This window comes from Acomys minous, assembly GCF_964271855.1.
Source record: "Acomys minous genome assembly, chromosome: 1".
Lineage (NCBI taxonomy): Eukaryota > Metazoa > Chordata > Mammalia > Rodentia > Muridae > Acomys > Acomys minous.
In genome coordinates this window covers 173,088,937-173,108,757 of record NC_140483.1, presented here as the reverse complement: position 1 = coordinate 173,108,757, position 19,821 = coordinate 173,088,937, and the positions used below count along the sequence as shown (strand labels likewise).

The following is a 19,821-nucleotide window of genomic DNA, read 5'->3' as shown; positions in this document are numbered from 1 at the left end:
GATTTTTACATTGGAAGTCGCTATTCACAAGTGTGCTCATTATACTCATGGATTTGGTGAAATTGTCTTAATATGGAAGGGGTTGAAGGATGGAGATGAAGTTGGAAATAGCTTGTAAGAATCTTAAAAATTGGGCTGGAGAGATGGCTCAGAGGTTGAGAGCACTGTCTGCTCTTCCAGTGGTCCTGAGTTCAATTTCCAGCAACCACACGGTGGCTCACAACCATCTATAATGAGATCTGATGACCTCTTCTGGCATGCTGGCATACATGTAGACAGAGCACTGTATTCTTAATAATAAATAAATAAAATCTTAAAAAAAAAGAATTACTTTTTAAAATTCCAAATGCCCTCGCTCAGCGAAATGCGAGTTTTTTTTCTAGAAATATTCTCTTCTCATAGTTATCCTCTAATTCTTCTGTTACCTAGGTAACTACTACATCAACATTTATAAAGCTGTGCTTGAAAGCTGTAGTACAGTAAAAATAGTTGAAAGCAGTAATGAATAAAGGTCACAGGTTAACTGAGGTTATGGCTCAGGAATCTTAACTTGGAGCCCTGGACCACAAGTGCTATTTCTGGGAGATAGCATGATAAAAGAAGGGAGAGGGGGCATGGGCAGGGGACCTCTGGGAAGAGGGGAGCGTCGTGGAGAGAATAGGAGTTCAGCAAGAGCCACAGACGTGGGGTTTGGGGGGTGGGACTGAGCAGTGGCCACAAGATGGACAAGGATTTGAGAGTGGGTGAGTTCTGGAATTGGGTCTGTAAGGTAGATGTTCTAAAGAGGCACGGATGGATGCAGGCTGAGAAGTGTCCTTTGTATTTTGGGCTTAGTTCTTTTTTTTTTTTTTTTTTTTTGGTTTTTTTGAGACAGGGTTTCTCTGTGCAGCCTTGGCTGTCCTGGACTCGCTTTGTAGACCAGGCTGGCCTCGAACTCACAACGATCCGCCTGCCCCTGCCTCCCGAGTGCTGGGATTAAAGGCCTGCGCCACCACGCCCGGCTTTGGGCTTAGTTCTTGAAGAGAATGGAAGAAGTTGGGGCAGGAGCGATGTGTGTGCTCATCAGCTTCTGTAACTATAAAGACTGCCTGAGGCAATCAACTCAGGAAGGTTTATTTTGTTTCTAGCCCGTGATGGACCAGCCCTACTGCTTTTGGCTCTGTGGTGAGGCTGCACATTGTAAGGGCATGTGGTGTCCAGGGCAGGCCAATATTGCACTTACATCATGGCCAGGGAGGGGACAGGAGAGGGAGCCAGGACACCACAGTCCTCTTTATGGACATCTTTCTGCCACTTAAAGATCTTGCACTTGGGCCCTACCTCCTAGGAAGTTTGCCATCCCCAGATAACACCTTTGGAGACCAACATTTTACCACATGGGTCTTAGGGGACATTCCAGATGCCCCCTCCCCACCCCATGTCATGGCTAGCAGAGGGTAAGTTACTTCCTTGTTTAGTTTAAGTAAAGATGATTGAGATTTGCACATATGTCTGAATTGGAAGAGGAAAGGTCAGAGATATACATCCAGGAATACGTGGAGGTCAGATGCGGGAAAAGATGTAGGGATGCTTCCATATGGCATTAACAGTTGTAGATTTCGTATACTCAGCAATGTCCCCACCCCGTCCTCATCGGAAGATACTGTGCTGATGTCACTGAAGCATCAGCCTGTCGGAGTCTGTGGGTGTCTTTTGGGGGGCATCCCAGCACTGTGAAGAGAATTGCGCACACTGCAGGAAGTAGAATTCCAGAGACTGTTTAGTAGGACAAGGCTCCCAAATGGCGAGTCATTGGTTATGGCAGAATGTTGAGTGGAGGCTAGCGTGGGAAGAGGAGGCTCCGTTTGCATTGCTTTGGAAAGAGTGCAGCGTAGGGAGCCACTGCTTGTTAAGAACATAGGTTCAGTTTTGCGGGCTGTAAAAGTTCTAGAGATTTCACAATAGTGTGCGATACTGCGCAGTGCTGGACTGTACTCTTAAGTGATTATGATATGTCATTACAATCTTATTATGTATTATTATTATTATTATGTATTACTTTATAAAAGAATGAAGGATAGATTGCTCAAAGCATTGAGCCTAACATAGTTCCCCTTTTCCTTTTAGTTAATTAATAACTTAATTAATAGCATATTTGTGGGGGAAGGGTTGCACATTTGATGCTCACAGGACAACCTCAGCTGCCTGTTTTGACTACGTAGGCTGGGCTAGTTGGTTTGTGAACTTTCAGGAACCTGCTTCTTTCTACTTTCTGTGTCATCGTTGCTATGATTAGAGGTGTCCTCCACTGCATCCTGCTTTTTACATGGTTTCTGGGGGTCGAGTTTGCAAGCCACTAGCTTTGCTGACTGACCTGTCTCTACAGTCTTTGTCATCTTGGATAAGAGGTCTCACCATGTCCCGATATTATTTCTATAGAGAACTCCTCAGACTTTCTGAACTTTCATTCATCTTCTCCTCCATATTTACATTTTATTGTGTCCCTACTCTAGCGCCGACTTGTCTGGTATTATAGAGTTGGGTGGATCCGTGAACAAATGACTCCGAATTACTGAAGGCAGTTAAGTTATTAATGGCACAATGGTACTAACAGGAGGCATTATCCAAGGATTTCTACAAGACACTAATCTAAGTGCAGCACATGTATTAACAGTGACGTTAATGTGGGCACTTTTACTAGATGTCTCTTATGAATTAGGAAACTGAGTATTAGGGAAGAAAAGGGACTTGATATGGTTAAATGTGGGATTGGGGTGAGGTCAGGAAAGAGCCAAGATCTTATTCACTACAGGGTATACAGCATTTGCAGTCAAGCATGCTGAGTGATTGTTAAAGGGAGAAATTGGGTTGGGATGTAAGGGATACTGCTAACGTCATCCTGGGTATTTGTTAGAAATTATTTTGTATGGTTTTCAAAAACATAAGACTGAAACAATCTTCCTGCCTTGTATTATGTCATGTACATTAGAAATATATACATTATTTTGTATTGATTTTAAAAACATAAGACTAAATCATCCCACATCATGTACATTAGAAACAGAAAGGAATCTTTGCTTCACTGAAGATACGTAGCAAGAAATGGGGACGGCCTCAGCAGGTTGCGAGCGGGAGCCTGTGGGCTGAGCCTGCACAGCTGCTAATTCACACGGAGCTGGAGCATTCACAAGCATGCCCCGGGCACCCTTCGCCGCCTCTGGGTTGTGAAAGCACCTGGGTGTAGATGGCCAGGGACCCAGAGCATGCAAGCACTCACCTCGACTTCTAGCTGAAGGTTCGTTCCATTCTATCATGCCCCGCCTGAGGGGAATCCATGCTGGTGAGCTTCTCCAGAGATGCCTGCTGAGTTTTAAATGGCCTTGCTCATCATTCTAGTCTGATTGGACAGCTTTGGTGGGACTATGTTTCCTGGGCCTTAGTCTGAGGAGACAGTGTTGTGAATATCTGTTTAGGAAGAGACATCTGGGAGCTGTACAGAGGACGAATTAAGGCAGAATTGGGCTTTCGTTTGAGACACGGCCAAGCCTACTGAGTCAGAAGCTCTTGAGTGCGGGGTCCAGCAGCCTGCGTTAACAAGCTCTCAAAGGTGTGCCTAGGGCTTAAGATAGAGAATCACCAAGTCCAAACATTTGTCACCAGGAAAGTCTTCCTGGGAGAGCGTTAGAGTTTGGGTCAGAAGGGGTAACCTTCTCCATTCATGTGATGGCCTTGGAGACAGAGAGGGCTGAATGTCTCCAAGAGGAATCCTGACCAACACGGAAGTGTTAGAACACTTGGTAGCAGCACTGGTGTCTGCTGGGAGAAGACTTGCCGGTTCTGTCCCAGGCAAACCTCACACAAGACAACTTTGAAGGGCAGGGGCCTCTTCGTTTGTTTGTCCTGGGCTGGGGCAGCTGTAGTGGATCAGGTGGCAGCTGAGATGCAGAAGTGGCTGTTGTTTGGCAAAGCCTTCTGGTCACCACCTATTTCCTGGGAGTAGAAGATGAGCTTGCCTGGTGGCTTGGAACTGGGGGAGTGGGATGCGAAGCACGTGAGAGAGAAGTCTGGAGCACACAGGACGGGAAAGGGAAAGAAGGCTTTGTTTGTTTGTTTGTTTTTATAAAGACAGGGTAACCATGGCTGGCCTGGAGCTGGCGATGTAGATCAGGCTGGTTTCAAACTCACAAAGGTCTGCCTGCGTCTGCCTTCCAAGTGCTGGGGCTAAAGTACTCCACCAAGTCTGCTGCCGGCATCTTTCCATCACTGTGCTCATCAGAATTAGGCCTGTGTGTGACCCTCCCCTTGCACATCTTCATCCAGCTCGTGTTTGTTATGGGCAGTGTTTGTGGGTGGAACTCTTCCTTACAGCAGCCCAGGAAATAGATTGCCACATTCTCATTTTACAGATAAGAAAGTTGAGGCCCATCTCTGTTAATACACAGAGTTGGTGTTGTTGGGACTTTTGAAATGATGCCCCAGAACATAGGTGTGGTAATGCATGCCTGTAATCCTAGTACTGAGGAAGCCACGGCAGGATTACCATCATCAGTTGTAGGCTGGCCTGGGTTACATAGTGAGTTTTAAGCCAGGGCTACAGTTAAAAGGACAATAAAAGGAAATGGGAGAAGGCCAGAGAGACCTGGGCTCTGAAGCTCCTTCCGTAGTCAGCATGTCAGCTTCTCCTTTGGGGTGTCATTTTCTCTGATTTTATTTTCCTTTTGGAGAACAGGGAGAAACTTTCTTTGAAATACCCTGACTGCTGAGGGAAACTGCTCCACAGAGAATGCAGGGCTATGTGTCTCCTCCGTATATACTCACAACTTAGGAAGATGACCCAGAGCGAAGAGACTAGAGTGGGAGGTGGAGACTAGAGTGGGGGGGTGGAGACTAGAGTGGGGGGGTGGAGACTAGAGTGGGGGGTGGAGACTAGAGTGGGGGATGGAGGCTAGAGTGGGGGGGGGTGGAGGCTAGAGTGGGGGGTGGAGACTAGAGTGGGGGGGTGGAGACTAGAGTGGGAGGGTGGAGGCTAGAGTGGGGGAGTGGAGACTAGAGTGAAGGGGTGGAGACTAGAGTGGGGGGGTGGAGGCTAGAGTGGGGGGGTGGAGACTAGAGTGGGGGGTGGAGGCTAGAGTGGGGGGGTGGAGGCTAGAGTGGGGGGGTGGAGACTAGAGTGGGGGGTGGAGACTAGAGTGGGGGGGTGGAGACTAGAGTGGGGGGTGGAGACTAGAGTGGGGGGTGGAGGCTAGAGTGGGGGGTGGAGGCTAGAGTGGGGGGTGGAGACTAGAGTGGGGGGGTGGAGACTAGAGTGGGGGGGTGGAGACTAGAGTGGGGGGTGGAGACTAGAGTGGGGGGTGGAGACTAGAGTGGGGGTGGAGACTAGAGTGGGGGGGTGGAGGCTAGAGTGGGGGGGTGGAGGCTAGAGTGGGGGGGTGGAGGCTAGAGTGGGGGGTGGAGACTAGAGTGGGGGGTGGAGGCTAGAGTGGGGGGGTGGAGGCTAGAGTGGGGGGTGGAGACTAGAGTGGGGGGGTGGAGGCTAGAGTGGGGGGTTGGAGGCTAGAGTGGGGGGTGGAGACTAGAGTGGGGGGGTGGAGGCTAGAGTGGGGGGTGGAGGCTAGAGTGGGGGGTGGAGGCTAGAGTGGGGGGTGGAGGCTAGAGTGGGGGGGTGGAGGCTAGAGTGGGGGGTGGAGACTAGAGTGGGGGGTGGAGACTAGAGTGGGAGGGTGGAGGCTAGAGTGGGGGGTGGAGGCTAGATGGGGGGGTGGAGGCTAGAGTGGGGGGTGGAGGCTAGAGTGGGGGGTGGAGACTAGAGTGGGGGGGTGGAGGCTAGAGTGGGGGGTGGAGGCTAGAGTGGGGGGTGGAGGCTAGAGTGGGGGGTGGAGGCTAGAGTGGGGGGTGGAGGCTAGAGTGGGGGGTGGAGGCTAGAGTGGGGGGTGGAGACTAGAGTGGGGGGTGGAGGCTAGAGTGGGGGGTGGAGGCTAGAGTGGGGGGTGGAGGCTAGAGTGGGGGGTGGAGGCTAGAGTGGGGGGTGGAGGCTAGAGTGGGGGGTGGAGGCTAGAGTGGGGGGTGGAGGCTAGAGTGGGGGGTGGAGGCTAGAGTGGGGGGTGGAGGCTAGAGTGGGGGGTGGAGGCTAGAGTGGGGGGTGGAGACTAGAGTGGGGGGTGGAGACTAGAGTGGGAGGGTGGAGGCTAGAGTGGGGGGTGGAGGCTAGATGGGGGGGTGGAGGCTAGAGTGGGGGGGTGGAGGCTAGAGTGGGGGGTGGAGACTAGAGTGGGGGGGTGGAGGCTAGAGTGGGGGGTGGAGGCTAGAGTGGGAGGGTGGAGGCTAGAGTGGGGGGTGGAGGCTAGAGTGGGGGGGTGGAGGCTAGAGTGGGGGGGTGGAGACTAGAGTGGGGGGTGGAGACTAGAGTGGGGGGGTGGAGGCTAGAGTGGGGGGTGGAGGCTAGAGTGGGGGGTGGAGGCTAGAGTGGGGGGGTGGAGACTAGAGTGGGGGGTGGAGACTAGAGTGGGGGGGTGGAGGCTAGAGTGGGGGGTGGAGGCTAGAGTGGGGGGTGGAGGCTAGAGTGGGGGGGTGGAGGCTAGAGTGGGGGGTGGAGGCTAGAGTGGGGGGTGGAGACTAGAGTGGGGGGTGGAGACTAGAGTGGGGGGCGGAGACTAGAGTGGGGGGGTGGAGACTGGAGTGGGCCCTGACTCCTTCTGCAGCCCACAAGGACGTGTCTGGAAATGGAGTTCAGCGTGTCATGCTTAAGGTTATAGCACTTGGGGAGACAGGGCAGGAGAATGGCCTTGAGTTCCAGGCCAGCCTGCGCTAGAGTGGGAGACCCGATTTCAAAGAGCAAGCCCAAGCTGCGTAAAGCCATTAGTTGTGTCTGGCCCCACCTCTCGCCTCTGCGGAGGTTTATCTGCCTTTCAATCTTATGCGAATGACTAGATACTCCCTGTTCCTCCTTGACACGCACCTGTGTATGCAGCACATGTCTGTGCCTTTTGCCCCGCCCATCTGTTTCTTACAGGCCTTCCAGAGGGTGGGGCACTCTCCTTTGCCCCAGCATTGAGAAGTGGCCAAGGGGGAATTTCAACTGGTCTCCATAGCCCCCTCCCCCTACTCCCTGGGACAAGGTGCTAATGATAAAAGGTACAAAAATCGTATGTCTTTTGTTTTTTTTCTTCAGTTCATCAGCCAAGGTGGATCTCAAGAGTGGCCTAGAAGAGTGTGCAGAAGCACTGAACTTATTTCTCAGTAACAAATTTAAAGATGCCTTAGAGTTGCTTCGCCCATGGTAATTAACTCCATGTCTCATTAGAGAAGCTATTTTCATGTATTTCTCTGATGTCGTGTTTGTATGTTAATATGTATGTGCCTCAATATTTGTAAGCTAATTTGATTGAGACCCCATCCCATCAATCAGCTTTAAAGAGATGTCTTTTCAGATTTAATCAGTAGAAAATTGTAGTTTCCATGGTTTTGGAGCCATCACAGCTGAGCCCTCCCTCTAAGCATCACTGAATCTCCTTTGAAGTGATCACGGGAGGAGTACAGAGAAGCTGTCTCCGACCCAAATCAAACCTAAACCTAGCAGGAATATGGAGCGGGGCTCACTGTTTCTGTCACGGAAGTTTTCAGGCTTGGCAGCATCTTGCCCACATAGCGTGCTCCCTGACCTCAGCTCTCCCTGCGTGGGACGGACTTTGCAGAACTCATCTTGCAGGAGTCTCTAGACTCAGCTGCTAGAGACCCTCATGTCAGGTGGCCAGTGGTGTCCCTCTGACTTCACCTGTCGCCTCTGGACCTGCTTCCTTTGTGTCTTCTGTCTGCCCGGCTTTGCCACTCTTCAGCGCTCTTGCCTTCTGACTCAGCGTCTCTTATGTCCTTTATTTTATTTTATTTTATTTTATTTTCCAAACAGATCTCCTTTTCATCTCTACCATCTGCTTGTAAAATAGGATACAAATAAGTTATTAGTTTCATAGTCTCTGATCTTTATGCCTAGTTCACTGTTAAAAGTCCCTTTCACCCACTTGAGAGTGAGGCTTGAGCTGCCGCTGATGACTTCTGGGGTGAGTGGGCTGTGCCCGCATTAAGGACAAAGGCTCTTCAGACTCTGTCCCAGGCGAATGAAAGAAGTGGTGTGTTTAGTAAAGCCTCAGGATGTTGAGCCACAGCTTAAAACACACTGCTGTGTTAAACATGAACAGTCAGCGCAGGAGGCTAGCAGCCTCAGGCCCTTGACAGCTTGATAAGGTCAGCTATCAGGAGCTTTAATCAGGACTCCCAGACCCTAAGTTTGCTTTGGTCGGGTACATGGGTGCTCTGTGCTTTTGACCTAGTTCATTGCAAGAATCTTGCTTCCTCTTAGCCTTTCGCTAGAGAGGAGAGAACAGTTTCAAAGGCACCTTTTCTCTGTATCACACAAAAATTCCAGATTTTCTCCTTCCTTCCTTCCTTCCTTCCTTCCTTCCTTCCTTCTTTCTTCCCTCCCTTCCTTCCTTCTTGTTTTCTTTCCTGTTTTTGAGATGGTTTACATAGTTCAGACTGGCCTCAAACTCACAGATGACCTGGAATTCTTGAACTCTTGTCTCTACTTCTCAGGACGCTTGAATCGGAGTTGTGTGCCTCCAAGCCTCACTCGTTTCAGATTTTAAGGTGGTACACAGCCACCTATTTAACTGGGAAAAAAAATTGGTTTGCTTTCAGGCTTTTTCTGGGAAACAAGTCCATAGGCTGCCCCCTTGTGCTGAATCATGGAAAGGCATGTCGTCTGAGCACTTAAATTCTGCCGTGCAGCTCTAAGTTGCTTCTTGAGTTTATTTTATTTATTTATTTATTTATTTGTTTGTTTGTTTGTTTGTTTTGCTTCTTGAGTTTTTAAAGCAGGCCTTTCAGAGCTTGTATCATTTCAGTCCCTTTGGGGCAGCAGGCGAGACATGCACAGTGAGGATTTGGTATTGCTGGTATCAGGAAAGACCTAGGCTTTTGTTTCCTTTCCTGTCATTGTATTGAGATGCACTAACTGACTGTGTTCTTTCTAGGGCCAAGGAGAGCATGTACCACGCTTTGGGCTACAGTACCATTGTGGTGTTGCAGGCTGTCATGACCTTTGAGCAACAGGACATCCAGAATGGCATTTCCGCCATGAAGGACGCTTTGCAAACCTGCCAAAAGTATGACTGAGTAGTTTATATGTAAGACACCAAACCTTCCTGCCGTAGTGCTAAGTGAATGCAGCTTGTTGAACTAAGGTGTCTGGGTTTGAGGCTATCCAGAATTATGGAGCTGGATTTCAGCTGCATAGTTTCTTGGCCAGTTCAGTTCTATGCAGTGGGATTCAAGAACCCTTACTGGGTGTTATAATATGGCTCTCAATTAGTGACTGTACCCTCTGCTGGAAACCTGGGGCCTGGGCTGTGCTGAAAGTCTGAGGGAGGCTTCAGAAGGGTTTGCAGAGGGCATTTTTCTAGTTCTTTTGAGGTTGGTCAGTTCAGAGCTGTCAGGTCAAGTAGGGAGTGTGCTTCTTCTGTGGGAGAGCAAATACACTTTCAGAGGAATTTTTGTTTGCCTAAGGATCTTTGGATACTCTTAGTTGGTCAGAATGAGAGTGTTGGTTTTTAAAACTAAAATTTATTTATTTATTTATTTATTTATTTATTTATTTATTTATTTATTTATTAATTATGTATTCAGTGTTCTGCCTGCAGGCCAGAAGAGGGCATCAGATCTCATTATAGATGGTTGTGAGTCACAATGTGGGTGCTAGGAATTGAACTCAGGACCGTTGGAAGAGCTCTTAGCTCCTGAGTCATCTCTCCAGCCTGAGGATGTCAGCTTTAAGCTTTAGAATGTAGAGGGCCTTACTGAAAGCTATTATTTGTACTGGTGAATTTTTCAGTGGCTAAGATGAATCTTCATGCAATTATGCTGTAAATTCTCAAATGAAGAGCTTTTTCCTAACAGTGCACTTTTTTCCACCCATGGAAACGCTTACCACAGAAATTCTGCTCTTACCCAGAAAAATGAGGGGAGGTTGTGCTCAGTGGGTGTGTGGGCTCCCCTACACCACGCTTGGTCGGTTGAGTGCCCGTGGTTGGCAGCACAGGACCAGGCACTGTGTGTGCAGCTCTAGGCGAGGAGAGCCTGGCCTTGCAGAGGGGCTTGGCGTTCCAGCGTGGTGGCTTGTGCTGATTGAGGTGACTCTAAGGGACAGTGAGCTTCGTATGACCCTGTCGTCTTCCCTTCGGTTCCCTTTCCCCTGTCTGTCCCCAATGCAGGTACAGGAAGAAGTGCACAGTTGTAGAGTCCTTCTCAAGTCTCCTTTCCCGAGGGTCACTGGAACAGCTGAGTGAAGGTACGAGCGCATTGGGAGCTTGCTCTCCCTTTCTTTTAGAGGCACGAATCCCCGATCTGTCACTGAAGGGTAGAGAGTGAATCGAGTGTCCTTTCCTCTTCCCTGACTCACCTTGATGAGTAGCTGATTTTGAAGCTGTGGACACATTCGGAACAAACACAAATGTGTATAAGGGTCCCATGGAGGTTTGTTTTTCATTTGCCTTTTGTTTTCTTGCAAGCACATATGCTACAATATGACCTAGACGCACATCAGTGTGTGTAAGTGCATTGAATATGTTCAGAGCCATTCAGTTATAAATGGGACGATACCATACTATACTTGTTTCTTCCTCATCGAAGGGCAGTTATATGGCTTTTACCTCACTGTTAGCAAATATTGCTGTCCTAAAATCCTTGTACATATGTTTTGTATATTCTTTCAAGTATTTTAGAAGACAGTTTCCTAAAAGTAGAATGAGTAGAACAAAGGGCTTGAAATTTTACAATATTTATATATACTGGCATTTTTCCCCTCAAAAAATTATATTCAACCATCGTGGAGAGTTTCATTTTCTACAGACTATTAATGTTTTTCCAAGGTAAAATCACTGTTTTGTTTTTCAGACAGGGTCTTCCTACGTATTCCTTCACTGGTCTGGACTCATTATGCAGACCAGGCTGGTCTTGAACTCACAGAGATCCACCTACCTCTGCCTCTTAAGTGCTAAGACTGAAGGCGTGTGCCCATGTATCCAGATACTGGTTATACAGTTAAGAATGGCAATGCTTGTCTACATAGCTGGTGAACATGTTTGGTTTGTGGGCTTTAAGAGTAGTCAGGAGACCAGGAAAACACTCAACCTGATGGTGGCAGAACGCGCTGTTGTTGGTCCATATTCCTTGTAAGATGAAGGCAGAAGTGGCCCTCCTCAGCCTTATACAGAAGGTGGTCCACCACCAAGGGGCATCCAGGAGCTTCACAGAAGCTGGGCTGCCTCAGAGACTGTGTGTCCTATTGTTATTTTCAAGCCTGTTCCTAGAAGAGGTAGTTAGTACAAACAACTGGAGTAGCCACAGCTAAGGAAAGCAAGCAGGGTCTGTGGTGGCTGTCAGGGAAGTCCTGATGTCAAGTATATGTCGCACATGCCTCGAGTGGCATTTACCACGGCCTTTGTCCTGTAGGCCTATTGTCAGCTTGTGTGGGGTACTGGAGAAGTACCTTTGAGTGACATGACCTTTGAGTTGATTACTGAAGAGAACTCTGACACGTCACATGTCTTTAGGACTTACTGAAAAAGAGTATAGTGTTGCGTCACCCATGACCGAGACATGGTATTTGGCTGGCTACTGCTTGCTAGCAATTGAAACCCATTGTTTTCGTCAGAAACTGACCTCCAAGCACCCATAAGAACAAGCGCTGGTACTAACAGGCCTAAAGCGCCTCAGAGACACGGTCCATGACAGATTGAATTGGCCCCAGGGTGACGTTTGCATTTGTGTTTTCCTTCCTGGTACCCGCTTTGTGGCAGGCAAGTGACGTTGGAGAGTTTTACACCTTTGTTTTAAGAGGAATAACATAGTACTTTTGGTGTGAGTGGACATCATTTTAAAATATAATAATGTTCTATTTTTGAAGTGTTTTCTGTGTGCCAGGCACACTCTTCTGCTTTCCTTAACATTAACTGACTTAATGTGTTTAACTGATGTTTACAGAGCGTAAGTAGGAGGCCACGGTGACCCAGCTCTCCGCAGCATTTAAATTGCTCTGCTTCCCCTGACACCCGCCTTCCCCCCCCCCCCCCCGCCCCCACATGTCTCCATGCTCTCCCATAGAGTGCTAGGGAACATCTTACATGGCTGATGGAAACATTGAATTAGCACATCTAGAAAAACGATGACAGTGTGTTTTTCCCCATTGCCTTTAAACCGAGCACTTTAGGAAACCTAGTCCTTCTGTTAATTATTGCAAAATTAACTAGCTCACGTCTGTAGCTTATTCTAAACGTTAACCATCTTTAGACTGTTACCGAAGGCTGTACTTAGCTAGCTTTTGAGTGCACTGTGAATGTTTTTCATGGACTAAGGAATTTGTAATTAGGAGGTATGCTGGCGAAGACGTTATCCAATGCAACTCAGTCATGACGAGGGAATAAAGCTCAAAAAAATTATGTTGCATATTATTCCCAGGGCCTTTGGCTGTTACTGTACCCCAAACAGGCTTTATGTCTGAGGGAATGGTTTAGTGTGCTTTCTATTAGTGTGGACCGGGCTACAGTCCGTTATCAAGGGAAGCCAAGCCAGGAACCTAGAGGCAGGAACTGAGGCAGAGACCACACCGTGGAGGAGTGCTGTGATCTCGGCTGGTGGCAATGCCAGGCGGCACACAGACAGCACCGTGTCCTGATGTTGTCCTCTACCCATCTGCCTGTGCATTGCTGGGGAACTTCCCTGCCTATTACTTCTCATAAACTGAACATTTAAGTTAAGTCTGTATGAGAGTCTGCCCACGGCTTATGTGTATGCAATGAAGAAAAACATCCGTTCTTAGCTAGTTTGGCCGCCACTGTTCTCAGTGGCACAGATTGTCCCAAGTTGTCCCACCAGTTAGGACAACTGAAAAGGCCCTGTGCATTCTGAACCTTACCAGCAAGCATAGGCGCGGGCCAAAAGCAGTAATAGTGGAAGTTGCCAGCATTCAAGGCTTCCTGTGTCTGCTAAGCACTCATTTAGTCCTTGGCTGCAAAGTAGAGACATTGTTAGTGGACCAGCAGAGAGGGAGGGCAGCCCACACAGCTAGCACGCAGCAGAGAGGGAGGGCGGGCCACACAGCTAACATGCAGCAGAGAGGGAGGGCAGCCGACACAGCTAGCATGCAGCAGAGGGGGAGGGCAGCCCATGCAGCTAGCACGCAGCAGAGGGGGAGGGCGGCCCACGCAGCTAGCACACAGCAGAGAGGGAGGGCAACCCACACAGCTAGCACGCAGCAACGTCGCTCCTCTAAGCTTGCTTACTTAAATAATACCAGTTTGCCTCCGGTGGAGAGGGGATCTGATGATTTTGTTTATGTAGAAACATAAAGACCTTATTCCCTGATCTCTGCAAATGTAGTGGGTTGTCTAGAGTGCCAGGGCATGTTGGGGTGGTGTACGCATCCCTGGGCTGGCATGGCTTTGGTAGCTCCTTTTTTGAGCACCCATTGCTCGTGGTCAGCTGAGCACGCTGTAAATCGGAAAGCACAGCTCCTGCTCTGTTGCATCTTAGCACCCTGACTTATGCGCACTGGGCAGCATTTTCCTACATCTCTAGGGAGTGGCTGCTTTCTGGCTGATCAGCACCATGGTAACCATTCCTTCAGAGTTTAGAGGCTAGGATTCATAAGTTTAATGACCTTTTTCAATCTATACTGCGGTATATTTATGCTACTATTTTTAAAGGTAGCTTTTTTTTCTCAAAACGGCATTTGAATGTCCTCAGTCAGGCATGGTGACTTATGCCTATAATCACAGTACCAAGATGCTGAGGCAGGAGAATTGCTGTGAGTTCAAGGACAGTGTGGACTACTTAGTGAGTTCCAGACCTACTTGGGGTCCAAGGTGAGACCCTGTCTCAAACCAACAGTTGGGTTTCCTCTTCTTCCCAAGTCTCACTTTGCTGTTAATGTTGATTGGGACTGAACATGACTTCCCTCAACAGTTGACGAATTCCAGGAAAATCTTATACTAGGACCAAGAACAAGTCATCCTGTTTTTCTGAAGCATAGAAGCAATCTAGGCCTGTGCGTCTCTCTTGGGCTCACTTATCTTCAAGCCTTTTCAGAATGTCTTAGAGCAATGATGTGTCTTAATATAACCGTTATTTGTTTTTAATAGAGGAAATGCATGCTGAAATCTGCTATGCCGAGTGTCTCCTACAGAAAGCAGCACTCACGTTTGTGCAGGTAATAAACGTCTGGCTGAATATTGGTGTTGGGTGGGAAGGCTGCCAGCATTGTGCAGAAAACGGTACCCGCCGCCCATCCTGTGTTAGCACTGAGACCTGGAGCAGTGATGGAAGGCATTTGTTTTCCTGGTAACGCTTGCCTGAAGGAAGGCTCCAGAGAGCTGTGCTCCCACGCAGAGGCACTTAGTGCCTGTTTCAAATGGCTTTTAGGATACGTCTTAGTGTGAGAAGGAAGAGGACTCTAGTTTGCACATGTGAGCTGCGGGCGGGAGCTGCCGGGGCTCAGGAGGCCCTCTAACCTCTGCGCGTCCCTTTTGTGTCACCTGCTTCTGCTGAGCACAGTTACAGCATGCGTGTCCACTCCTCTCAAGGACCCTTCGCAGTTCACCCACTCCCACCCTTTTAAGTATGCACCCTCTTTCCCATTTCTATTTCAAGACAGGGTCTCACTATGTAGCCCTGGCTAGCCTGGAACTCTCTATGTGACCAGGCTGGTCTTGAACTCATGAAGATCACCTGTCCCTGCCTCCCCAGTGCTGACCAGGTTTTAAAAGTCAAGGTACTTAAGTTTCTTATGAGATAGTTATATTTCACCTGTGGCCTACACGGCTGCAGTTGTTTTAGAAACATGAATTTTCCTTTATGTAAATAATGGCTATCATGAGGGACAAGTGTACGGATAAAAAGCAAGCGGAAAACAATTTCAAACTTCTACATTATTTTGAAAGTTACTTCTCTGGTTTTTTTTGGGTGGTAGTAGTGGTGGTGGCATTTTTTTTCCCCTGCAGGTGGACATGTTAGCTTAGATTCTGATTCAATAAAGTTAAATCAGTGTGGACCTTTTACCCTGATTCCTGTAAAGTTAAATCAGTGCGGTCCTTTTACCCTGATCCCTGTAAAGTTAAATCAGTGTGGTCCTTTTACTCTGATCCCTGAAGCCCCAATGGGTTGACAACAGCAGCCTTACATGATGTCAGGAACAGCAAAATGTGAGTCATGGAGGCCCTAATTTTTTTTTCTTACATGGATTCCAAGTGGGGATTTGACAATCAAGTGTTAGGTTTACAACTTTATTTTATAACTGATGATTTGAAATTAAATATCTTGGAGGTGTCCACCACCTCCCTGGCATGTCTGCCTGAGGCCACTTCCTAGCTGCTTTGGCTGTTATGAACCTGCAGCTCCACCCCCCTTCCTGGTTTCTCTTTACTTTTAGTTCATCCTGCATTCTGTGATTGAGGACTCTCAGAAATGAGCCCCTCACCTTGGTATTTTCTGCTTCTGCATTTCATGGCTTTCATGGACTCTTGTCAGTGCTCTGTATCAGAATATCACACATTGGCAAAGAGTTTCTGAGGTGCACCGGGGCCTCCCCCCAAGTCGCTTGCTTCTCCTCTTACAGTTGACCTCAGGTGCTACTGACCCTAGGCACAGAGGTCAAGGCAGCTTCCTTCTGCCGGCTCCTTCCTTCTCTGCTGTAGCTGCTTTGTGAGCTCTCTTTAATGCTCCCTGCTGTGCCCAGCTGAGGCTTCCTTTGCGGATAGGCCTCAGCGCCACTTTGCCTTCCTTCACCAGCTCTTTCCTTGATGCTTCCAGAAGGGTTTTCTGGCTGACTTCATGCTCCACCATGTGTTTTCTTGACACCCCGTGTGTGTGTGTGTGTGTCTCCATCGCTGTGCGTGTCTAGTCACTTAGCACATCATGTTGCTGCTGCATCCAGATGCCCAACACAAAATAAGCATTTGGTCAGTGTGTGCTGTACCATGGAATGACATGCCCTTATTTGGCTTTAACCTGACCCAAGAAATTTCTTTTTGGTGTGTGTAAACATAAGATTTCTTAAAATAAGAATACAAACATTTAAGTTGCATAGTGACTTTTGTATTTACTGTCTTGTATAATTGTAGGACTGTTACATGTTTAAGTAGCTAATGAGAGTAGTAAACTAAAACCAGCTTCTCTTTCACTTCAAAAGTATACGAGATCTTTAGACCAGCAAATCTTAGGAGTGTGGAGTGAGGGACTGTTCTCTTGTCATAAACATAATGACCTTCGGTTGGTTATCTGGTGTAATTTATCAGGAGACCCTTTTAGAATGCTGGTCCTGAAAATGCCATTCATTTAGGCCAGCTGTCTCAATTTCATGATTGATAACCCTCAAGCAAAGAGAAGTGAAATGGTCCCCTACCCCCAAATTGCATATTAGTGACAACCACTTCAGCATTTGGATCAGTGATTTTTGGTCTGCAAATTTATAGTAATGAAATTTACAGTGTTAAGTAGACTGCTTGTCCAAGCACCACTGAAAAAGAACTATTATCCACTTACTGGGTATGGTAGATGGAAAGTTTGGCCTTAGAACAGATTTGTATAGTCAAGTGTTGTGGGTACCACTGAGCCCAAAAGCCTGCTGCCTAGTAGATTGTGATGATTATTGAGGTAGCTTTGGACTACATTTGGCTCCAGATTTTTAAGGATTACTTCCTTAAGGTAGTAGAAGCTTTTTAAAAATGTGTTTTCACTACCTTTAAACTTGAAAGAAAATGACACATTTCAAATGCAAAGCTAGAGACATGTGTTTATTTCAAAATTATGCATCCAAAATACAGTATTTGGGACTAGGGGTGTAGCTTAGTGGTAGAGTGCTTCTTTTCCCAGCACACTCTAGGTTCCAGCACCACACGTGCATGCGTGCACCCATACACACACACACTTTTCTCTCATTATGCAAATACATACTGTTTTTCCCCTAAGTGCTCTAATTATTTAATTGTATTATTTTCAGGATGAAAATATGATCAACTTCATCAAAGGTGGACTCAAAATTAGAACAAGTTACCAAATATATAAGTAAGTTGCAAAGTAAAATGTGACTGAAAGTGAAATTAAGTATTTTTGAAGACTGGCTCTTATTCTATAGCAGGGTTAGCCTGGAACTCTTGATTTTCCTGCCTCAGCTTCCCAAAGTGTTGGGATTGTAGTCAAGTGCTACTATCCCACTAAGACTGGCTTTTAAAGTTATTCTTGGACTGTACAATTTTGTTCATAAAATTTTTTTAAAAGATTTTATTTATTATATATACAGTGTTCTGCCTGCATGTACACCTGCTCGCCAGAAAAGGGCACCAGATCACATTATAGATGGTTGTGAGCCACCATGTGGTTGTTCGGAATAGAACTCAGGACCTCTGGAAGAGCAGACAGTGCTCTTAACCTCTGAGCCATCTCTCCAGCCTCCAAAATTTATTTATTTATATTTTTGTTTTTCAAGACAGAGTTTCTCTGTAGCCTTGGCTGTTCTAGACTCGCTTTGTAGGCCAGGCTAGCCTTGAACTCACAGCAATCCACCTGCCACTGCCTCCTGAGTGCTGGGATTAAAGGAGTGTGCTACCATGCGCCATTGTTCCTAAAATTTTTATGAACTCAGAATGGCTAGACTTCTTCATTTGGTGTTAGTAAGTGTGCTTGATTCCTGCTCATGTGTACTCAGTGCTGTTGGACAACAAAACTTAAATTTATGTACACTTGTAAGAGCAAATATTGCAAGTGAAAGTGGCAGACACAGTTTCTGGTCAGGTAGCCTTTATTTATCTCTCCTAAGAATTACTTGTATATTTTGTATTTAAGTTGTTACTTATGTATTGCTTTCTTGAGACAGGGTTTCACTGTATAGCACAGCCTAGCTTTAAACCTCTGATCTCCCTGCCTCAGACTTTGGAGTGCTGGGATTACAAGGACATGCCATTACATTTGCCTTGCTTTAATAAAAACTTTTAAAACTACTATAATTTTGTGACCCTAGTTGTTATGGTTAATGCAGTGATTATAATGTCTTTCTTGGCTTATTGCAGTTAGCTTAGAATTAATACAGTACTGTTACATGTACACTGTAAGAGCTTTGTAAGGACATAGTCTCACTTACCACCAGTTGGCCTTTGTTCTAGCTTCCTCTCTGTTGCTTTGGTAAAACACTGAGACCAAACAACACAGGGGATGCAAGGGCTTATTTGACTTACACTGTAGGACTCAGTCTACTATTGAGGGAAGTCAGCAGGACCTCCAGCAAGAACTCGAACCAGAAACCTTAAAGAAGCAACACTTGCTGGCTCACATGTAGGCTCACGCTCCGCTTTCTTACCGCTCAGGGCCTTCCTGGGGAATGTTGCCGCCCACAGTGGGCTGGGTCTTCCTACAGCAGTTAGTAATCCAGACAGTCTCCCACAGACTTGCTCACAGGCCAATCTGTGTCCTTGGTAATCTCTCAGTTGAGACTCCATTCTCAGGTAACTCTAGGCTGTGCCAAGATGATGATTTATAGGGCAGCCTTTTAAACTATTCTTACGATGTGTTCTATATGTGCGTCATTAAACACATAACACAGCATCCTCTTTTTGTTTTAAAGGCCTTCGTCTTACTCCACTCTGCTAACCACTGTATTTGACATCGTTTCTGTTTACTTTTATACTGACGCACTTCCTTTAGCATTTCTCTTAGTATCAACTTTCAGTATTTTTTTTATTTTTTTAAAAATTGGTTTATTTTGGCTTTTACCTTCAAGGATGTTCTTGCAACCTATAATGCTCTGAGTTGTTAGGGTGTTTGTTTTTTCAGCCCTTTAAAGCCACCACTCCATTGCATGAGTGCTTGTATTGTTTAGGACCTCAGCTGTTTGTGTAATTGTATCCTGTTTAATGTATCATTCTTTTGGTTTCCTTGAAGAATATATTGTATCTTTGAGTTTCAGCAGTTGGCTGTGGGGTTGGACTTTTGTTGCCATTATCTCCTCAAAGGTTTTTGTTTTTCTGGCATCTTTGCTCACTATTTCCTCTGAACCCCCAATTACACACTAGTCAGCCTGATTGTGTTCAATAAGTTACATACATACCCACTTTTTAATTTTATTTTTGATTAGAACTAACATATGGGTCATCTTGGAGTCAATTTCTATTCATTGCTTTTTCTGTTGACTGTATGTCATGTTCTCAAGTGGATAATTTAAAAACTGTAACCTGGATATTGATGTATTTGTAGAGAGGCTGGATTCTGTCATCCTTTCTCAGAAGTGTGCCAGGCTCTGTTCTGGCAAGCATTTGATTTGCTTAGACTTGGGCTCCAGGTTCTTACTGTTGCAGAGACATTGCCCCTGGATCTCGGCTGTCTTGCTCCTGCTGCCTCTTGGACCCTCCTCTAGTCACACAGCTTATGGGTCAGCCAGGACTTCAGTGTTGTTTTGACATAGATGTTGGTGTTCACGTTAGTGTAGTTCTCTCATCTGTGTATCCACCCAGCCCTTCTAGCTGTCTTCTGACTTTCACCATGCAAGACTGTGCCTTACCAGCTGTGTTCTGTGCACCCCATGTAGAGTGGGACACACTTTCAGGCACATAGACATACAGATATAAAGTTAATTCATGAGCTATTTCCTGCTTTCACATTTAACTCTTCTCCGGTTTCTGCCTACCCTGCCCGCCAGCATCTTCAGTTTCTAAGCCTTCTAAAACATTTTAAATATATGCATTTTTTGTGTATTTTTCAGGGTTTATAATTGTTATGTGTGGGAAAGCAAATCTAACATAAGTTTCC

At 46.7% G+C, this 19,821-nt stretch overlaps 1 protein-coding gene across 7 annotated transcripts in view; it reads left to right on the top strand.

The window, feature by feature from the left end:
* The window catches only part of TTC39B (tetratricopeptide repeat domain 39B), a 101,459-nt gene that overhangs the window by 50,237 nt on the left and 31,401 nt on the right, over positions 1–19,821 (top strand). For all 7 annotated transcript variants that reach the window (XM_084777714.1, XM_084777713.1, XM_084777718.1 and 4 more), the window contains 5 exons: positions 7,148–7,255; positions 9,006–9,137; positions 10,242–10,318; positions 14,169–14,236; positions 17,024–17,088. In XM_084777714.1, coding sequence (XP_084633840.1) covers positions 7,148–7,255; positions 9,006–9,137; positions 10,242–10,318; positions 14,169–14,236; positions 17,024–17,088 — 450 coding nt within the window. The remainder of the gene's footprint in view (positions 1–7,147; positions 7,256–9,005; positions 9,138–10,241; positions 10,319–14,168; positions 14,237–17,023; positions 17,089–19,821) is intronic.